Below are 22,427 nucleotides of genomic sequence, written 5' to 3'. Positions count from 1 at the left end.
CTTGTTAAAAATTTCTGGAGGCAGAAGTCTTATAGATGTATCTGGTAAAATTTTCCTCTTTCCTTACCACTATCCTGTGCACTTACCTGAAAACAAGAAACTGTTAAGAACTCACAGTGTGATTTTCAAAATTTATGACTTTCAGCGCAATACTTCTAAATACTTGAGCATTCTTGTAACCTCTGCTCTGGAGCTCTGAAGTTTTAATTCTGACTGAGAACCCTTTTCCTGACACAATGCAAGAATATTACAATCCCTTGCACAATATCCTGCAGCAGCCCCTTATTTAATAAATAGTGTTGCAATGACAAGTGTATGGACTAATAACTACAAGGTTTGATTACTGCAATTCCTTCTTGGCAGACCTTTCATCAGAGCTCTTTGGTCACATATAGCCAAATCCATGTAGCTACAGGTGATGCCATCAATCCTAGAGACAGCTAAGGCAGGAAAAAAAACAAAGAGGTGTGGAAGTAAATGGAGTAGATTCAGGCCTTCTCCTTTGCCCACCCCACCTTCTCTAGTGAACTAGGGACTGCTCTAGGAATAGTCATTACTTGGCTAGTTGTACCAGGGAATACAAATGATCCAGCCTTTGTTCAGAAACAGATGCAGCACTTCTGTGCCAGATGAAGACCAGGCAAAGTACTAGGACTGTTTGGTAAAAGCAGAGTGTAGGAAAGTGGTGGTGTGGAGAGGGAGAAGCATATAAAAAGGCAAAGGAATCACAGGAGCTGGTCACAGGGATTTTAACAGCCTGGAGAGCTGGGGCTGGACTTGAAGAGGATGGATACTGAGATGAGAGGAACCGGAGCTGAAAAGCCACAAAGTGACTTCTGTAAAGAGAGAAGCCATTCAAGTCAAAATAGACAGGGTGCCTGGAGCTGTGGTTTGGGAATAGCAATACAGGAATTTCATGGAAGTGTCTAAGTCCCAGAAGCTTCACCACAGTATCAGGTCTAAGAAGAGGAGAGGTTGGTAGATCATCCAAACTACAGTAATTTTCCAGATATTCTTGGGTACATACAAGTTTTCAGGAGATTTTGCAAACCATCTCTACTAACATAGCTAATAAGGCTCAGGAGCCATTCCAGAGAACAGATGCAGTGTACCAATCCATCCTCAGGTGCTGTGTCCCCTTTACCAATGGTGCAGCAAATGACTGGTTGTGAAGTCTTGGTACCAGTGCAGTCACTGGCATTTGGTCACTCCCTTCAGAGGGACTGGGATTTCTCTCTCCTCATAAATGGAGACAGTACTAGTCCCTATTTGCTAAGTAAACATCTGAAGGTGAACTGAAAAGGGTTAAAAATACCCTGGGTTTTGATATGCTATGAGGAGGCAGGGAAACTCCACTACTGCTATTTAAAGTCAAACTTAATGCTGAACATTAACTGAACTTGAAACTCATTAACAAGGCCAACAAACTCTGGCAATTTGGATTAAGGGGGCTTTAATAAAGCACAAGATTTTTAATATCTCTTTAGAACAGACACAGTGGAGCCATTCATCTTGGAAACTAAATCTGAACTTATGGATGTAGGGAAACAGGAGGACTGTCCAATTGCAAACCAGCAGTAGGAAGAGGAGAGCAGTTGAGCACTAGCCGAAGGACAGAGGTGATTCTTTACATTTATCTGCAGAGGTATAATGAATTATTATACCCGCGGATTACAAAGGCTTCTTAACTACCAGCTAAACAGTTACAAGTCTCCAGTGTAGAACAGAATTTCTTTACCATGCATATTGATTCTTCCCAGAACAAGGACCTAAAGTGCTGTTGAAAGCTACTGAAAAATAGCCTTGATTTCTATAAAAGACTAATTTCTTCTCTCAAACTGCTTGAAATGGATAGCTGTAGTGAGAAACTAGACTTTCTCACTTTAGTGAAAAAGTCAGGATGGTACATAAACAATTTGTTTAGAAAAAGTTGATCCCATCTCTGGATACAAATTAGAATACTTCTGTCATTTGAAAAAATACAGTTTTGCTTTGTATGCTTTACCTGAGGCCAGAAAGTTGTGTGTTTTGCAGATCTTATGACTGCCTAAGTCCTACTAATCAGAGCCACTGGTCAACAGATTGTAACCCTCTGATCTTTGGGTCACATTTCTTTGAGGCATGCTTTATTTGTTTATTTATAAAAAGCCCAAAGCCAGCTCTGGCCCCTATTTTCTCCTTCAGTCTGAGAGCCACTGGTTTCTCCTGCCTCTCTCCCCAGAGGAGAAAAAAGTGGAAGGACATATAGCTCTAGCCAAGAAGGAGAAGACCTTGAGAGCTACACTTCTCAGATGATCAGTTTTGCAAGACAAGATTGGTTGATTCCCATCACACTGTCAGCAGCCCACTTACCTTGGCAATATCATACATGACAGAGATTTTAAATTCCCAGTCCATGAATGTGACATCAGGATAGGAGATTTTATCATTTAAAACATCCTGTCAAGAGAAGAAAAGTTTTTCGGGGAGAAAACAGAAGATGAGATATGAGTATCCAAATTGCAGAGCCTTTTAACTAGCAACTTTATTTTTTACAGGGAGTACATGCACTAGAACAGAAGTTGACTCAAAAAATAGGGAATATGAAATATAGTTTAAGTTTGCACTAGAAAAGTGGGGACTCCAGAAAGGAGGGGTTTGTGCAATTAAAGATAAATTGTGAAATTGTTCTTAAAGCTAAGTCTTTAAGAAAACAAAATAACGGAGACACAAACAATCAAGGTGTGCAAGAGGAAGGGAGAGGATTTTTCATGTTTTGTGCTCGCAATCCATCTCCTACCAATGTACTCATGGCCTTATAAGTTCAAAGTAGACCGTTCCTTTATCTTAACCTGCCAGTCACACTATGACTTGACTTTACACTTACACTTACTTTACTGCTAAAAGTAAACTTCCATGAGTATGCCACTTTACAGGAAAAGGACTCAGAGAGGGAGCTGTTATTTTGCTGCCTGGCTGTGAGTTTGTTCCAGAGACCTCGCTGCTACAGGAGAGTCTTTGTATGAATGCAGAAGCAGAGACAATATATGCCCACAGAAGAGTTGATGCCACCATCATTTCATGATTAGCACTGAAATAATATTGGTAATAATAAACCATAAGTCTTTTCATAACTTTTGCCAGGCATCAATTTACCATTTCTTTTATAAACAAAAATAAAGTGTTGTTGTCCCTTGCAACACGGAATTTGCCATAGTTGTCCCTTATTAGTATGGATATATTCTTTTCTCTATCCTTGCACACTCTAGAGGCACTTTGGGGTCCGCAAGGGCATCAACGGAGACAATAGCTATGACTTGGAAAATGAAGATAAAGTTATATCCTATATGCTTCCAGTTGGGGACACAATACAAATGTTGTTGGTGTGGCCTGGGCAGAGCTCTGCTTGTACTTATCCTTGCCTCCACCTCACCTCATCCTCTCCCGGCTTGAGAACCATCAAATTGACACAGCAACACCTGGGGAAGGCTGGAGAGAACCAAGCAAGGGATAGAAAACTTGGGAGTCAGAAACTTGCCACCACTTGCTCAGTCCATAGCTGCTGCATGAGGGCCAGAGACATAGAGGTGGGGATTTTTTTTCTTACTTTGAAATTTGATAATTTGGGGGTTTAAGGAGAATTCTTTACCCGCAGAGAACCTCTTTCGCAGTACTCAATCACCCCAAAGATCATGGTGTCTATCTTCACGGTGCCATAGAACTTGGTCAGATTGTAATAATCAACCTGTAGGAGCTAGAGCAGAAACATTTAATCTGTTTTTAAAAGCAATCATTGTTAATACAGAAACACAGGTCACAGATACATAAGCGACATGGCTTTTTATCTCAGGCCCTGATACGATGTAAGAGGTTCCCTTAAACCAGTGTGTACTAAGGCACTGAGTGAAGTACTTGAAGATGTTTGTTATTCCAGAGCCTTCTGGATTAGGGAGATAAAAGTGGCTGCTGTTGGATACTGCAAGTCAATTCCAGAGCCCCCTATAATATCCATTATTGCCTCTCAAACCTCCCAGCTGACAGTGACAGAATGTCGTGAATCAGTCAGTAAATGAGCAAGTAATAAAAATTTAATTACGCTGCATGATATTATGGACTTTGTCCATTTAAATAGACAACTATAGTTTACTTTGAGGTATTTTTACAGCTTATTGAATTCACAGCATAGCTGTGTTGTGTGAAAAGAAAACCATTCAAAAAAAGATGCAGTACTGCATCCAAATTCATGTCCCATGTTTGAAGAGTCTGAATGCACAAGCCAGCAGAGTATTACTTATATTTTAAGAGCTGCACTTGGCATTCAATAATAAGATTTAACTACAACATTCTTCTATTGATGACTTAGCAGGATATGAGCTAAAAGAGTGCATTGCCTTTTGGAATCAGCTATAAAAATGTATTTAATAAGGCCATATGACAGCACATGAATTACTTCATTCATCTTCAGCTTCATTGGTATACTATTCAGACTCTGAACTGTTGATGAGATCACACACACAAAGAGAAAGTTCCTCAAACAATATCCTTTGAGGAACTCATTATCCATCCATCTCACAAACGTGCACAAGCATATGGCTGTTGGAAAGCAATGACTTCACTCATAGTTTCCATCCCATCCTGCTGTGTCCAGTTGCTAATTGTAACAGGTACCTTGTTCAGTTCCATTTTTTGCTTCTCTGAGAAATTACCATCACTGTTTTTGAGATCCTTTAGGATCACCACCTGAAGGAAGAATACCAGTGGGGAAAAAAGTCATAGTTTTAGTACAACAGCAATTCGTCCTTCTTTTCCAAGAAATGTCCATACAAAGAAATACTTCAGAAACACCTGCCTACTGCTTCACTGTTGAAGTTTCAGTTTATCAGCTAATAAGTACTGGAGTTATATTTTCTTCATAGGATTTACTGTTTAGAACTGTCGATTATGCAGATTTTAACTCAACATGAATATACCTCAGGCAGGCAAGCAGCTCTACTGAAAGCACAAGATTTGCTATGTAAAAGGCTTGTCCTCCCTTAATCTATTAATCTCCGCAGTACCAAAATGTATCAGATTTTTGGTCCCTGTGTTTCTGCTTCTGTGCTCCTGGACTGGGCTGGGTGTTCATGGAGTCTAATATTTTGCCTCCTGTCAGGAAGCAAAATACAAACCACCTGATAGGGAGTAAACAGCTTATTCCTTCTACAAGATCAAGCCATTTTGCAAGGTCAGAGGAGGTGGAACAACCTCCTCCCAGCAAGAGCCCTCATAAGGGCAAGGAAGGGATTGTGGACACTGCAGTCAGGTTACCTTCTTGTCATATTTGCCCTGGCGCAGTCTCTGGGTGGTGTCACGTCTCTTATCTTCGTCGATCTGAGAACAAAGAAGAATAATTAACTTGCAATTATCACCTACTCCCCACTTGACAGATCCAGAGAGATTAATAATGTCTGTGCGTGCCACACAGAGAAGCATGAGCCTCTCTCTCTAGGGAGGGCCACTACATGCTACAGAAAGTGTTGGACATCCACGCCACTCCCAGGCCCTCTGCCTGCTGCTTTCATGCTCTTGGACATTACAGAGGCATAACAAAGCACAGGGAAATAATTTGTAACAGAGAAAGACTGGAAATCAATACCCCTCCATTCCTCCATCACAAAATGAGCTTTACTGACAGGAACAGGTATATTCTATCAGGGAGCAATAGATGGGGAATAATCTTTTTCTTCAATATAGCAAGCGAGAGTTGAAAAAAAAATAAATTAACAGATCCTAGTTCTACCAGAGCCAGAGTCTGCACTGTAGTCAGAGCTTCTAAACACCCCAGCATTGATGGTCTCCTGAAGACAGAATCCAAGACCCAGCTTTGGGCACTGTGCTTCTCTTACCTTCAGACTAACATGACTTGTCTCACTGGTCTCCAGAGGCAAGATTTCCTCAGGTGGTATATGAGACCATTTCTTCCACCGGCGTTCATTATCTCTCCTGTACTTCCTGAAAAACCAGGGAAGTCTTTCAGAATATCCTCCCAATGAACCAAAACCCACAACAGGAGACTGGGACAGGGAAGCTTCTAGTGTCAGGATGACACAGGAATGGTTTGTTAGGTTGACAGTGCTTGAGCACAAGCCCTCTGGCTCTCACACAGTTTTCCAGTTTGAGGATAATCTTAATTCCCCTAGCTTTGGGAAAGCCTAAATGCTCATTCAATTCTGTAGCAGAGAAACAGAACAGATTTAGCAGAACAACTGCTGCAATTGCCAGTCTCAGGGGCGGTCAGCACAATTTAAAGCACAAAGAGCCATCTGGATTTTATATAGTTTTCTCCTCCATGTTATTGAATGTACTTGGAAGAGAGGTCCCACAAAGAAATGCAAGCCAAAGGCAGTCCTGCCATCAACAGTGGATAGTAAGAACTTGTGTGAATACAATGCCAGGAGAGGAAGTAACAATGGTGTTGAGATGAGATACCTTTTTGTGGATGTCCCTTGTATTTTGCACATTTTGTAAAAATGAGGGAAGAGCCCTTGGAACAGGGAGAAAGAAACTGCTGTCCTTCCTGCAGAAATTCAGAGCAGGTACTGTCTTTTCTTAGAGAAGTAGAGAAAAGCTGCAAGAAGACTAGTGCTCATCAAATTACCCGCTTAGTCATGCAAGTCCCTTCTTTACTAAAACCCAAGAACTGACTGGAGAGTCTGCAGAGGAATCCTAATGCACTGATGACAACTGGCAAATGTTCCAAATGGGAGAACCCATACTGTTGCCTAATAACATTCCCTTTTCCAATATCTTTTTAGCATATATTTGCACAAGAAAAAGAAGACCAACAATTTCTCAGTTCTATCTTGTAAGGTGTGTGTGTCACCAGGATGTACTGCAATTCAAACTGGTATCAGCTGGTGATTAAGAACATACAAAACTGAATTAAAATCTACTAGGCCTAATATTTAGTTATATGTTTTTCAGGACATTGCCTTCTTACTTTGCAGTCAGAACTACACAGGTAGTTGTGGGATAGTTCAAGTGTCCTAGAAAATTGGGAGATAAAGAAGGAATAATGAGGCATTTTGCCAATTTTCATAGCTGAGTTTCTCTTCTCTTTTGCTTGTTAGGGGACAATCTTTGGTAGCAATTATAGTTGAGAAGTTTACTATTGTTTTGACACTAAGAGGGCAAGCTTTATTCTAAAAAATTCCCAGAAATCTCTTCTATATTTGATGCCTGGGAATATTGCAATGATGTGTATACAATAATAATCTAATAATCTAAACAGAATCTTTAGATTTTATGCATCTGCAAAGTGCAGAATCTTTTACAAGTCCATATCATCAAGACAAATGTTTATTTATTTTCATAGCCATTTCAAATTTTACCTGTTTAAAGCATTAGTGCTTAGATGTGGCAATGATTAGCTCCTTCATTTCTTGAGTAAAATTGGATGTGTAAGAGTTATATATCTTAGTCTTTGATTTTTTGCTTGCTTTAGTTAGCAAGATGGATTGGTCTACTCAAAACAAGAGAGCCTGGGTAGCATCTGTTTCTAATCAACTTTCCTTAAGACCTGATTTTCTTGCTTTTTCTGAAGTTCTCTGATATATAACAAAGATATAGACTGAAAACAGATGCACAGATAAGACAATTTTTAAAGATTAAAAAAAAACATATACTTTGGAAATAGGGTGGGATTTCTTCCATCAAAAGGAGATATCACTGATTTCTATTTCTGCTTTTCCCGTCATGATAAAGCTGGACTGTGTTATATTCATGAAATTCCAAGCTGTTAGAAGAATTGTTATGCAAAGAGTTGGACTGAGTCAAAGGAATAGATCCATGCAATGAAAACACCAAAACCTCATGGTGTTTTGACTTCTGCAGTGACTCAAGAAAAATACTTCCTTCTAGACTGAACTTTTATGTCACCAATAGGATAAAAAACCAAAGTGAACCCCAAGAAAGCAAAAGATGGGCAGTAAAGTGGAAAAAGTCTGAAGACTGGTCTGAGACACATGTTTCTGTGTATAGGACTCAGAGATTTTTAGCACATGCAAGAACACTGAGCCTTGCTGCACCTTCTCCCTTCATTATTAACCTGTCATAACGACACTACAGATGCAAGCACTACTTGGCATATACTAAAGAGTTCACACTGAGGGCAACCACGCAGGTATGTAAGGTAAGCTAATGAATGGCTCTTGGAGAGATCAAAGGCATTGCCCTAGGAGGAAAACTGTTCAAGGACAAACAAACAGAAAGACAAAGAGGTTGGTACCTTAGAATCACCAAAGAGATGATCAGAACCAAAATCACAATTCCTGTGAGTGTAAATACAGCAATAGTCAAGACGTGGGGGCCTGCAGAAAAGAAAAAATGAAAAATAAACAACTTGACAGAGGATAATGAAAAACAATATTGTGTTTAAGAAATTACCCTCACTCACACATGCAAGTCACAGTAGCTGACCAGGGATAATTTTTGGACACATCCAAATTGAGAGGCTTTGGTAAAGTCCAGCACTGCCTAGAGGTGGCATGCACCTGCCTCCTTCAATGCAGGATGAAGCATGACCCAGAGCAGTGCAGTCTTAAATCCCCACCTGAGGCATGGGCACTCTGCAGGGACACCCAGGCAGGAGGTGAATTCAACAGCGCTAAATCTCACATCTGCTCAGCAGCAGTTTCCAGGTGTTCTCCTTTTTAAAAACAAACTAGGACAGTCCAGAAATAAAGCTGACTTTTCCTAGTAACTACATTTTTAAAATGAAGTAACCAAATTTCTCCTTGTAATAACTTTGTAAGAGTGGATGGTGGAGGCAACCCTTGTGTACAGCTCTCTGTGAGACAGAGATGTAGATGGGGTAAGCAGATGGCTATTTGAAATCAGTCATTGTTTTCCTCCAGCATAACCAGGGCTTAATGCAAAATAGGGTCCTCACTGACTCCTTTGGATAAGGCTTTCTCTGAAATGGGGAACAAGGGTTCGATCCTTTTATCAAGGTTGTTTAGTGATGACTTTCTGATTCAGTCCTGCTGGGTACCCATCCAATGAACCATTGGCAGTGAATTTTCCACAACTACCCATACCTTCGTCACCATGGGTCTTTACTGATATAATTTGCTTCAGGATGGGATACACCTGAAGCTTCAACCCAGAATTTCAGCTGATACAGGGTACAGCCACTTATGGATTTGAGAGGCATTTTTCACACGAATTTGTTATCCAAGAAGAGGTAAGGAAGGAAATCATGATACAGCTTTTAACATACACAGACTTTTCAACGTTTCACACCTGAGTTTTCCCCTTATTAATCCAGTTGTTTAAAGTAATTCTGTAGTTGTAGACAGAGCTTTGGAGACTGTGGACTCATTTCTGAACCCTTCTGTAGACACTTTGTTGGGATGACAAAGTGCAACTGAGCGCTGTAGTCTTCAGTAGGAAATTAATATGGTATAGAGGAAAATTAATATGGTGGCAGCGCAAAGCTTTTCAAGTGCCCTTGGAAGCTGCCAGGTGACAAACAATTTGAAAATCTTGTTGTCCAGGAATCTGAGGACTTAGACACAAAAACCACAGAGCACATGAGGGTTCTAAACCTGAGCAAGCAGGCAAGACAAACAAGGCTGGGAGCTGACTTTTTAAGGCTGTAATTTTCATTGTCTTAATGTAGAAAAGTGAGCTGAAGCCTGTCTTTTGTCTGTTCTTGGAGCTCAGGGGTAATGGGAAGGAAAGTTGGTGGCCACCAACTTCCTTTGAAGAGTAACAGGTCATTAGTGCAGAGCTGCAGCTGGTGGTCACACATCTAGTGTGTGTACCTACTCTACTGAGCAACTCTCTTAGGCAAAGAAGGCAGAGCAGAATCCTGTTTTGCAGATTGACATGTTGGTAAAAGAGCGAGTTACTCAGCCTTACTGAGGCTAACACAATTCTGTCTGTGCCCAGAAACAGAAATAAAAGCACACAAAAAAATTAATACATAAATAAAAAGCAAAATTACATACACTAGCTGCCTTCAGAATCAGGCAGCAACTGAGGAAGGATTTTCAACATACCAATTTAAGTGTCTGCATCTGACACAGAATTCAGTTTATTAACTTCTCTGGATTTTGGATCCAGCTTTCTCTGTGTTCATCCCAGCATCAGTCTCAGGTTCTCCTAGGAATTTAGTATTAGTCTGATCCTCTCTGTTGAAAACCATCAGTACTACTCTTTTAGTTTGCAAGGAAGGGCGTTAAGTCACCGCTATAAAACGACAGATACATGAGAATGTGCAAAGCCATTTTGTACGAATTCTCTGAAACTTAAGGTTTGTGAATCGTGGCTTGCAGCTTAACAATGAGCAGCTTGTAGTTTCCCATGAAAGCGCTATGGGACCGTAATTTCCCTTTCCTGAGGCTCTGCTACCACCTCCTGGCTCTTAGTATTACAACACGCAGACAGAGAGTCACAAATTACCTGATCCTCTGAAACCAGAAACGTTTGTGTATTCAAGGCTAATTTTATCCAAGTTTAGAGTGAGGGCTAAAACTCTCTGAATAATGGGAAAACGTGGATGAAGCTCCTTTGTTTATCACGGGATACCAGGAGGAAGGTAGGCAGCAGAACTAGTTCAGCTGTTCTCAGTTACAGCTTAGGAAGGAGCAGGGCTCTGGTTGCTCTGTTTGTTCACCTCCCTGGAGGAAAAAACACATTTCTGATTGGAAAGTTTTGACTGGCTTTGGCAAGTTTAAAGTGATTACTTCAACTTTGGCCATCTTCTTTGGGGGGAATATATTTATTTAGAATCACACTGAAGAAAGGTTTTTTTTTAAAAAATGTGAATCAAATCAAAATAATCAAGTGCCTGTTGGAGGAAGTTTTACTTTAGTTTAGTGTGGCTTGGCCACAGTGTCAGGCCTTCATTAAGCACTGGATGTTAAACTACTGGTTTGTAGACACTGGCTTTCTGCAATTCCCACTTTTTTTGTCCTTGTGCAGCAGCTTCAAACAAGAACATACTGAAGAAAATATTTGAAAGATATGAAAATCCACTGACAAGACAGCATTTTGTGGGCCCCGAGGGATGGATGGGAATAGGACTGGAGTCAGAAAGCCCATTCCTCAGGGACCTAATGCAGGGAGACCCTGTGGCTGACTTGTGCAGTGTTGCTATCTCTGCACAGGCAGGACTCATGGTCATACCAAGGGAGACCAGAGATTTGACCAGAGATGAAAAATGAAAGCTCCAGTGAACTCCTTCTGCTGTTCCCAGAACTGTCTAACTGGAGTCTTATCAGTTGCTGCCTTCTCCTGGCAGCTCCCGTGCATCCCTGCCAATAAACCACTATTCCTGCTTTTCTTAGAAGGGGTAAGACCTAATTTGAGGGCATCTGATTTACTTTACCGAGGAATAAAAATGTTTGAATCCATTTACCACTTTACTGTGAATGGACTCTTATAGTTAGCAGAAGGTGTTTGTTTCTCCAGTTATGCTTTGCCTATTCCCTAATGAAGGTATGCAGTACAGCAAAATAATGGGAGGCCTTTAGCAGAGACCTTTAACAGCAGCATCTTTGGATTCTCACTGATGCAAATGACTCAGGTGAACACTAACCCACTGTGTACTAACTCTTGCAACCACTGCCACTGCAATAATTTTTATTCTGCAAATCACACTCTGAAACATATGCCCTTCCATTGCCAATCACCATGTGGCAGCAGTCTTAAAGGGGAAAAAAAACTCAAAAGAAAAGGAAGTGGTGATTTCTGAGATTTCGGATTTAAAGTTTGGGTGTAGATAGAGCCATGATTCTATGATAACCATAGTTTCCCATTGTCTTTCTGCAAAGAGTCAGCTATTCTCAGAGACTTCTCCAGAGATGCACCCTGAATTTGCACAGCGCTGTGTCCTCTCCCCAGCTCCCTACAGCAAGGATAAAGGTGCAAGCAGAAGCCACCATGCTCCATCAGTGATACAGAAATGTACAGTCAGATAACTCATCATGACCTTAATTCTGCTGCCTTTCCTGAACAGTCTTTCAAGCAATTCACATCACCACCATCTTCCAGTGAAGATTATTTGCACAGGGGTGACCTCTTCTGAAACATCCTATGGTATTCCCCACAATCACTGGTACAGTAAGGAATCTATGAGAGACTTAGTAGCAGTGCCTAAACAGAAAGGAAGGTTTAGAACTGGGCTGGATGCAGAGAACATGGAGCGATGGGGCAGGAGAAGGAAAGATGCTGTTCTGCACCCATCTCCTGGCGTCACTGTCTGGGGGCAGTGTGAAGGTAACATACTGGATTGCACAGCAGGTGGATCCTGTTTTCAAAGTAGAGGCAGATTTAATGGGTGTCTCACCAGTGCCTGGAGTATCACTGGGCAGCTTGTGGTTCTTCCAGATAAAATCCGGACTGTTAGTTGCCTTGTTTGTCTCGTTGTTGTGAGTGTTGAAATACAGAAGAGGTTTGAACTATGGATGTAGGAGAGAAGAAATGCAGTCAGCAGCTGTGCTGTCCCTCTTTTGTCCCTTGCTTCAGACTACCCTTAATAAATGTATTACCCAAACTCAAAGTAATTCTTGCTCTTTCTTCCACAGTGGTTCATTTCTCAGCATAGCCATATGTTCGGCTGCCATATTCTTCCTCATTCCTCCCCTCTCTCTGAAAATAAATCTACCAATCCCAGAAAATACCAGCTGCACTTCACTTACTGAATCACCAGATGACATCAATCCTGTCAGTCTCCAGCACATCTCGCATGACCCCCTTCTGGCATGCACAGCATGCCTTGGCACTCCACCACTCCTGCTGTAGTTATTTTCATCATTCTTATGCAATAGTACACGACATTTTGTTTCTCTTTTCATATATAAGGTCAAACAGTTGCTCCCTGGACATACGTACATGCTTTGCAGTTGGTGATGTGTACAGCAGGGTCAGATTGGTATCAATGTCTCCAAATTCATCTAGAGTCACAGGACCCAGTAGACCTGCAGACACAAGGAATTAGTCAGAGAGCTTGTGTTCTCAGAAACATAAATGGGGCATGGAGGGGATAAAAAAGGATTCTGATATTCAAGATATTTTTCTTCTTCATATATAGGCTAGAATATGTGTCAACTCAGTGTGGCACTACTTCTCTGTTAATACAACACTACATTTTCTCTACAAAATTCAATAAAATGTGTTGAACTGACTGCACTGAAGAGGAAAGTCTCCCTCTAGCTATAGGAAAATGTATTTGTCAGGTTTCTTTAGCATAACAAGAATGTCAGACTAACCTCCCTTGAAGGGACCATTTTAGAAGTGAGAAAGGAAATAGTCTGTTTCCACCTGCAGTTTGAATCTATCAGCAAGAAAGAAAGTACAAGGACACTTTCATTCCCCTTAGTATTTTGAAAACTACTTGCTTGGCTCTAATAATACCATTTTAACCAGGTTCCCAAGTCCCTCAGCACATCTTGATTTTGCTCCCATGAAGTTGGTTGTCTCAACAGGAGCACAAGCATAGCCAATACCCACCACTCCTGAAAGTCTCACCTTCATTTTCCCCCTTCTTTTTTACAGGAATGTCTTTTTGATCAGCTTCAGATTGCTCTTTTGCTGCTGTTGATGATGATTTCTTTTATTTTTCCTGAAGTTCAGTGTCATCATTATTTTAGTTCAGGAATTACCTTCTCCCTTTTCACCTCAAAAACTGATGCTAAGTTTTTCATGGTCCACCTTTTTAATACCAAAATAATTATTGTATGAAATCACTACTATCAGCCTCCATCACAAGAAAGAATGAGGGTGATTCAACACCTCTCACTTCTAGGATTTTTTTTTTAAACTAAACTAATAAATAATGAAGAGCGTTACAGTGCAGTATTTCAGATAAGTAAAAAAGTTTGTGCAATTTAACTTTCACATTTAGAGTTAAACTGAAGAGATAAGTTTACTGATACTCAAAAAGGCATGCTGTCTCCAGGAGGAGTTAGTAAACCATATTTTGCTAGGTATGGGATACCATGATTAAAACAAAGATAAGCCCAAAACCTGTTAGGCCCTCTTAGAAAAATTTGAGAAACTTCTACACGTGTTTGCTGAACGTAGGTGAGATATAAACAAAAAACTTTGAGTCCTCATTTAGGTACAGATCTCTGATGTGAAGCAATAGCTGGGACTATACTCCCAGAGAGGTAATGTTGTCACTTCTTTGTGTAAGTCTTCCCTCTGCCTTTTCCTAGTGATTGAATTCTGTGATTTTAAGCCCATGGCCTGCAAAATAAAAGCCCAATGGTGCTAGACAACCTGTGAGAGGAACAAGAAACTTGACTAAGAAGAGCCAAATCATTGCCAGCTGGCCTACACTCACATGCAGGTACCCAGGCCTACATGGCTTTGTAAACTGCAAAAGGTTGAAACTACTTCATTAAAGCTCAGCTAAGTGACTTCCGAGTAATTTTGAACATCAAATACTAAAGATAACATCCTTGTAAAAATTATATAAAAAGAAAAAACTCATTGAAGGGCTTGGACTTGTTTACTGTAGAAATTACTTATCTTAGGAGTGTTTAAACCCAAATTTCTTTCCCCTCATCAATTTAATGAACCCTGCACTTATTTTACCTTCAAAAGTGGTATCTCGGAATTCATTGATTAAACTGAGAGGTGACACTGGGCTCTGGGAGACAATAAATTTCTTGAGAGTATGCCCAAACAGCAAGATTGCATTAGAATAGCCAACAAGAAAGTCATCTTCCATCTAGAACAAAGGAAAAAGAAAAATGGCAGTTTGAGAGTTCGTGATTCTGCCTTAAAGCTACAATAACTTTGGTTGTCTGTGTTTGGCAGAAGCTCCAGCATGGAAGACAAGAATCTGCTGAAACTGAGGGAGTAGATGGCCAATGCCACATCAGTGTTCTCACTTGGAAAAATAAAGGTAAACATAATATATGTTTGGTGTGTAAAGACAGGGAGGTCATGAAAACTTACAAGAGATGAACATAAAGTTTTGGCATGCTGATCATCGTGCAAAGGATTCAAGAAATCCTACACTCTAGGTTCTTGACAGGTCTGCTCTGCTCAGTGTGTCCCAAAGATCCTGGCTTTGGATTAGACTTTCTGTGCAGATAATTTGGTGCAGTGCCAGCAAGTCTGGGCTTCCAGATGGCCACAGCTAAGGGGCAAGGAGCTGTGCCAGATTTCCAGCAGCCTGCCACAGAGCTGGCACCCAAAAAGCATTGAGCCCAGGCTGGGGGATCTAGAAGCCATGTAAATCCAGCCAGAAGCTTAAGGCTGCCTGCTGAAGAGCTGGAGCTCAAAGCCACAAATCCTGGGAGGAACTCTACATGAAGGGCCTGGTTCCTAGGCAGATGGCAGGAGTATCAGTTTCACTAAGCAGATATAGCATTTCCACAGTTTCTGCTTTTCTGGAAATTAAAAAAAAAGAATATGTATTTCCAACAGAAAAAAAAGGTTCTTGTTTATGAAGTTTATCTGGAAAGCCCCTGGACAGAAACTGCAATGGTTGTCACCTCTTAGACATATCTGCACAAAAAAATCAGTGAACAGTTACTAGTTCTGAACTTTCAATGCTCACATCTCAATTACATATATAGAACTTTCTTAAGTGATGCCTGTAAGATTGTCAGTCACTCAGAAGTGGAGTCGGAAAGCCATGTACCTATAAGTCTCCCTCATGCCCTGTGAATATGACACTTGAAGACCAAATTAAAAGCTTGAGTTGAATTTCACAAAGTAGGAATATGACAGCCTGCATGTTTGCCTTATAATACTATATTTTTACATCATAACATCAGGACAAAATGTCATCCTCCGATACTGTAAGAAAATACCGGCATGGAAATATGACAGAGGATTTTTAGGTTTCATTTCCTAGTGCATGAACATGAATGAACTGAATGCAATAATCAGATATAAAATAGTGTAGTTACCAGGGTGTTGTCCTCACACTCTGTGTAGTCTCTAATTACAGTATTGTTGCTGTAATTAGCTGGTGACTGAGTCAGGACAAGTACATTCTGCATGTAGTCAGCTGAGCTGTTCTTCCTGAAGTACGTGTTACTGCAAAGCAAAGCACAAGAACACCATGAACATTCAACAACAGGGCCAGTGGTATCCACGACAGAATCACTCACCTCTTCCCAATGGCACTGTTATTTAACAGGTTAAAACAGTAATTCTAAAAATAAAATTTCATCATGCATACAACTCTTTATATTGCTTATTCCCTGATGCCAGCTTTTGTGCTTAAATATATTAAAAGGTAATATTAAGGAGATCTGGCAATCTAACACTCAAGGGTTGCAGCGAATTATTGTTATTATTGTAACTGTTTGGTTTCTGCCCTGTTTATTTCCTCTTTTTTTTCAAGCAGAATTTATATATATTAAAACTTAATCTCTTCTTGAAATCCACAATACTGCAATCATAGTTTCTTCATGTTACTATGCCTGTTTCTGACCTCTTTTGCACTCTTTTGCATGTTCCTCTAATTCTGATATTTTCTGCTAGAACTGAGCACAGCAGATTTGCACTAAAAGCATTTAACAGGAGGGCATGAAACAATCAGGGAAGTGCAGAGAGCAGCTTATTGATTTGTTTAATTCAGTGAGATAGGAAAATCAGAGGAAACTGTGGGAACTTGAAAACTATGCTAGAGCAAGCAGAAGATGTAGCTTTCAGGCATCTTTGGTTTCATCACCTTGAGCTGCCATCTGGAAGTGCTTCACAAACTGGCCACCACTGGACTCACATATTAAGGAGGAATTTAGCAATAGCTATTAGTGTCACATGGCAGCAACTGGCATTGCTATAGCTAGATCCATAAAAAGAAGATAATTGTATAAGCCTTCTCTCATTATTCATGTTTGATCATCCTTTTATTTTTTCAGTCAATACTGTATTAAGACTTTTTGGAGACCACAGGCTTTGCTCCATGGTCATCTAACGGGATTTTGACTCCAGAGCCCCATCCTTGCCTTTCTGTGAACCTTCTGACTTTTACATTGTACTTTTCACCCTAAAGAATTTCAAAGTGTTTTTCATCCAGGCTTGGACTAAACTAGCCAGCTGAAAAGGACACTTCATTAGACTCCACTAGGCTGGATAATCCTACAGCATCCCACCTTTCCCGAGGGCAGCTTAAAGACTGTGTTTATGTGCTGGCTGCTAGATGGCTCAAAACTGAAGAAAATGTAAATCTGTCACTGTCAGAGGGATGTCACTCCTGGAGAAGCACAGGACTTTGCCTACTCTCTCATCTACAGCTTGAGTATTCATCCAGCACATGCCTGTATTTTGTCTGTTTTAAGAAAAATAACATGATTTGAGATACTCAGCAAAATCAAGAATATGTAGCAAATTTAAGGAGGGCAGCATATAAAACAGGCTGAGGTGGCTGGGTAGCATCAGAAAGATGCATATCACAGCAGAGAAGCCCCTAATCTCCCTTACCTAATGCAACAATTATATATGCAACACCAGTAAGTTAAAGCACCCACATACAGAGTCCCTATTGTGCATTTGCAAAGAAACAGGAATTGTGGCCAGTTGACTCAAAAAAAGCAAGTGGGGATTCCTAGAGCCTGGATAAAATGGTGGAATGCTTAAAACATATATGGTGAACCTCAAAGTGTACAGGACAGAGAAGATTCTATTAGAACCTGAACCACAGGATCCAGTTTGGACCCAGAGGTTAAGTATCTGAAGTCATTAATCCAAAGTTCCTCAGCCCTGACTTGTCAAGGTCAGCTTTAGACATGAGAGCTGGGAAGTCCCACAGGCCCTAGAGGTTCATGGATTCTTTTTGCTACACCAACAGTGAAATAATTAAAATCAAGACATGGGCACATACAGTTGCCTTGTTATCATCCATCCATTACACTGCCAGCACAGTCCCAGGCATGTTTTTGGTCTGGGCCAATTAACTTTCTCCCAGAGTGTGATTTGCTATGGCAACTGGAGGCATATCCAAAACACCCAGTTTGGACATCTACACATAGCTATACAGATATGAGCTGTGCTGTGTCACTTAGGCTTAGGGCCAAAGATCAGCTCTTCGTTCTCATATACAGCCAAAGCTTTTGAGGCTACCATTGATAAGGCCAGTTTATGTCAGTCCTCGTCTACAAAGATTTCTGTAGCAATGTAAAGAGGAACAACAACAGAAAACTTAGGTTGTATACTAAGAAACTTCTCTGAAAAGTTAGATTTATGTACTTATAAAGATGCTGAAGAGATGGTTATAAAGTGCAAGAGTTATAAAGTGGAAAAACAGTTGTATCTGTCCTTTAAATAATTTAAAAATTGAACAAATGGAGCCTAGAAAAATCTGTAAATCATATTTTCACAGTTGTCTGGTTGGGCAGAGTATATGAAAAACGTACAATTTCTCATATAAACAGCTTATCACCATTCTGACTTTGGACTCTGCTTCTCTCATGGCTTCCTACACTGAGGAACTACCCCAACCTGCTCTGTCACTGCCTTAGAAAAATATTCCATGAAATACAGGGGATGTTGTAGAGGATGTGCCATGAATTAAATACTAAGCAGCTTAGATAAATGCCAAGACCTGAGGAAATATGACAATAAAGCACAATTTGTGAAAGAGCATTTCTTCAACAAAACAGTTCCACTCAGACTATTTCCGTTATCTGTATCCATCAGCAAACTGCAGAGAAAAGAGGAAAAGCAAAGGTGATACTTTACTTGAAGAGATCTATCAGGATGATAACAATGTCATTATCCACTTTCTCCGTCTCTAGGTCTGTCCTGACATCCTCTGGAGAGCCACACATGATGATCACTACAGATTGGGAAAAAATGGAAACAGATTGGTGAGAGGTACAGACAAGGAGAGGATATTTGCCTGCTCCCCCATGTTTGAGTAGCAGGCAGTAGAGCAATTCTGGGCTAAGGCACATTATCTGTCCTGTGCTGTGCTGGGATGCAGGCACAGAGCTACAGCCTCTCTGCAGTAAGACCAGGATATTTGACAGTAAGTAGTAAAAGGCACCTCAACACCTACAACATTTTCTGTCTGACTGCACCAGAGCATTACTATTATCTCCCTGAAGTAAGCATTAGTTCTGATGCCATATGGACTACTGATATGAACATTCTAGGTTAAATGGCATTCGAGTAATGGTTTCATTAGCTTGCTTACTCTCACACTCATTTGGCCTGCTGATGCCAGGTGTTCAGTCTTAAGAGGAGATGAGGTATTTATTGATCTGTTTTTCTAGTTTAGATCAGTCATTTCCAGAATACATGCCCCTTGATGGCAAAATGAGGCCCGTATATGTACCAGGGCTGCAAACACATGAATGATAGAGAGCTTATAGTATCTATATTCTTCTAGTATTTAAAACCCTTCTTAGGTGAACCTGTGATTCCTGGATTTCTGAATCTTTCACAAAAAGGAGCTTGTGCCTATATGGGATAATTCACCCCAGAAGCTCTCTGGAACCAGGATTCTCCCTCATATTTTATGGGGGTGGAGAGAGGAACCTAGGAATGTTGTGCCATTTTATGTTTACATCCATATAAAATGGTATATCAGTGTTTCCACCATGTCTGGTGAAAGGCTATTCCTAAAAGCTAACTAAGGGGTAGGTTTGATTTCCTGGGAAAAGCAACCTACTTGCAAGGACAGTGCACCGTCAGCCCTTACCATTGCTTTTCCGGTTTGGATTTTTCACAATTCTTTTCAGCTGCTCTGGAGTCCTTAAAATATCCTTGAACTTCAGTTTTTCGGAGAACTCTGTGATTCCAGCATCTAAAGCATTCATGTACCTGACACAAGGGAGCAAAGATATTGTCAGAAAATTGCTAACTTCTCACATTCTCCTAAATCAGCCACAGCGCAAGATAGGCTGACTTATGGCACACAAGAGTGTTTATAAGCTGGTATGAAACCTTTTCTGCAGCAATAAAAGCAAGAAAATCAATACATGGCATGAAAGACGCAGAAGTGCTTGGAAAGTCAACCAGAGGTATTTCAGCCTTGTACACGAAGGATGGATTTGGAAAATACAATGATATAACAAGACATTAACAATTAAGGAAAAAAGGGGATATGGGGAATTTATAGTAAGTCAGACTAACAGGGAGGCAGAGCCAGGAAGTGGTAATCTTAGAAGACGTGTGGAGGTTCAACTGAGTAAACAGGAGCTGCAGAAAGAACAAAGAAAAAAAGCACACATGTACCCTGACTGTGAGAGAAGCAAAGGAAGGAAAGTAGCAACAAAAAAGCCTATACAGAGTCGGATAAAACTTGAAGGGGAAAATAAGCACAGCAAAAAAACCCAACAAAGTGAGTAAAAGCTTGCTAAAAGATTAAGGAAAAACAGTCAACTCCTAAATTCTATTCTTGCTTCAACATGTTGTGTCTGAGAAGAAAAATTCTGTCTGAAATAAAGTTACTGCAAAGGGAAAACTAAAAGAACTCTCTGTGTTTTCAAACTGCATAACTTTTGATCAACCAGCACTGAAATCCCAGTCCTAAGAACTACTAAATATCTTTTGCTTCCTTTTTTTTTTTTCCAGGAACATAATCATTAACCATTAATTTACAGGAACATATGCACAGTTGAAACATAACCTGATTTTGCTATCACTGAGTATTCACTTGTTTTTATACGTATATGGGAAAAACAATTAGCCCATGTAGTGTAACTTGTGCTTTAGACAAAAGGGGTTCTTTTCAAATTAGACAGTTCAAACCCCTTCAAGTTTACAGTTTTTATTAAAGGAGAATGAGATGCACTTTTACAACTAAATTAGGATGAAAAATGGGCAGATATACAAAATTAATTTTAATTTTTTTTTTGTTAATTCAACAATATAGGAGTTTGAACAATTCTGAAGTCATAAAGAAGGTCCTGAACAGAATTATTAATAAAAGCAAGGTAAGAAATGCTTGGAAAGGTAAGAAAAGTATGAAACCTGCAGGATTAAAGGGATTTAGCGAGTGTGTGTAGTGCACTGGCAATTATAGCTGCAAACATAGAGGAATAGGGATTCTAGTAAGAGATAAGCGAAGTGTACTGATATTTCAAAACATCAAAGAGAGGTAATCATGGCAATTACATCATGTGATCAAGTTGCTATCTATACTAAGAAAGAAGGAAACAATAAAAGTCCCTAAATACCTACAAAAGAGTGAACTGGAAATCAGTTTTTAGGTCCCTTAATTCAGAAAAAATATTTTAAGTACTGTATCCAAAATATTCCATAAATACATGCTTATATCACTCTGAAGCCAATACAGTCATAAGTTTTACTTGAAATTCTGCAAGTTCCTAAGGTTATTAATTAGAAATATATGTAACAGTTATTTCCATGAACTCTTTGCTGCCTTTGAGCTACATTTATAGAATTAATAGGAGAAATGAGATGCTTTTTTTAATTAATCAGCATTTTATATCTCAAAATTGGGAAAAAATTCAAAGGAGCATAGAAACACTAAAATGAGCTTAAAGTTAAATAAGACTCATTAATAGAAAAGTAATTATAAATATCAGTATATTACAGAGTCTATTCGTCTAAAACCAGCCTTTGTTTTCAGACAAGGAGAAATCCCAGCATTCTTGAGAATCAAACACAGGCTGATTTTTGGGTCACAAAGTGAAAACTGTTTCCTTTGCTCCAAACTGGTGAGAGCATAGCCTAAACTCTGCAATCATTGGGGTTATTTTGTTTAAAGAAAGATACAGTTTGAACATTGGAAATGTTTTGGAGCAACAATAGTGCCCACAGATTGAAGCCATTAATTTGGAGAAACACTCTAAGAGCTTGGTAAGGCCCCTGACCTAAAAAGACATCTATGAAGAACATGACGGAGGAGCCTCTCATGACACATTATTTATATCAAAGAGGCCATAAACAGGTATTTCCATCAGAGAGAATATGTGGGCAATGCTGTCCACAGGAAAAGCCAAGGCTTGCAAATATTTAAAACAGACTGATTGAAACCTTCAGATATGCACTACAGCTAAAGGGTATAATTCATCTTTTCCTTCTCTCATTCCTTGGTAGTTGTAAGGCACCTCCCAAAGTGTAGGGCTCAAAGAACAGCTCATAAGAACCACATCCAAGGGTGGAGACAGCATTTATCAACAGTTGGCTCAGAGGTGGATCCAGATCTTACCAGAAGCATGCCTCTGAGGTTTCAGTCCTCTTGTAAATGTAGACAGATTCCCAGGTCGTGGTTTTGAATGGCAGCTGAGAATCTCTCCAAAAATAAGAGAAGAATCCGTTCACTTTCCTGGCTGGAGTCAGAAGGCGGGTTAGGTTTTCTTTGTAGTCACAGGACAGTCCAAAACTCCCTACAGAGATCAGAGGCAGGCTCAGTACTGTGTCAAGTCTGAAGGAAGAGATAAGAGGACAAGTCTGAACAGATTGCTGTTGCACCAAGGCAGCTACCACCTGATGTCCATCCTCAAGTCCCTCTCCTCTTGTTC

The 22,427-nt window shown here is 40.1% G+C and overlaps 1 protein-coding gene across 2 annotated transcripts in view; it reads right to left on the bottom strand.

The window, feature by feature from the left end:
- GUCY2C (guanylate cyclase 2C) overlaps window positions 1-22,427 on the bottom strand; it is a 47,454-nt gene that overhangs the window by 17,927 nt on the left and 7,100 nt on the right. The window contains exons 4-16 of one of the 2 annotated variants that reach the window (XM_064655230.1): window positions 22,115-22,330; window positions 19,637-19,758; window positions 18,673-18,769; window positions 15,894-16,023; window positions 14,566-14,701; window positions 12,859-12,944; window positions 12,314-12,425; window positions 8,246-8,327; window positions 5,865-5,970; window positions 5,287-5,349; window positions 4,648-4,719; window positions 3,629-3,733; window positions 2,353-2,439 (exon numbers count right to left, since the gene is read on the bottom strand). In XM_064655230.1, the coding sequence (XP_064511300.1) occupies window positions 2,353-2,439; window positions 3,629-3,733; window positions 4,648-4,719; window positions 5,287-5,349; window positions 5,865-5,970; window positions 8,246-8,327; window positions 12,314-12,425; window positions 12,859-12,944; window positions 14,566-14,701; window positions 15,894-16,023; window positions 18,673-18,769; window positions 19,637-19,758; window positions 22,115-22,330 (1,414 nt within the window). The remainder of the gene's footprint in view (window positions 1-2,352; window positions 2,440-3,628; window positions 3,734-4,647; window positions 4,720-5,286; window positions 5,350-5,864; window positions 5,971-8,245; window positions 8,328-12,313; window positions 12,426-12,858; window positions 12,945-14,565; window positions 14,702-15,893; window positions 16,024-18,672; window positions 18,770-19,636; window positions 19,759-22,114; window positions 22,331-22,427) is intronic. The other variant, XM_064655231.1, reaches the window with a different exon arrangement.

This window comes from Pseudopipra pipra, chromosome 5, assembly GCF_036250125.1.
Source record: "Pseudopipra pipra isolate bDixPip1 chromosome 5, bDixPip1.hap1, whole genome shotgun sequence".
Taxonomy (NCBI): Eukaryota; Metazoa; Chordata; class Aves; order Passeriformes; family Pipridae; genus Pseudopipra; species Pseudopipra pipra.
Note: the sequence above shows the minus strand (reverse complement) of the source record. Positions and strands in the feature narration are given on the sequence as shown.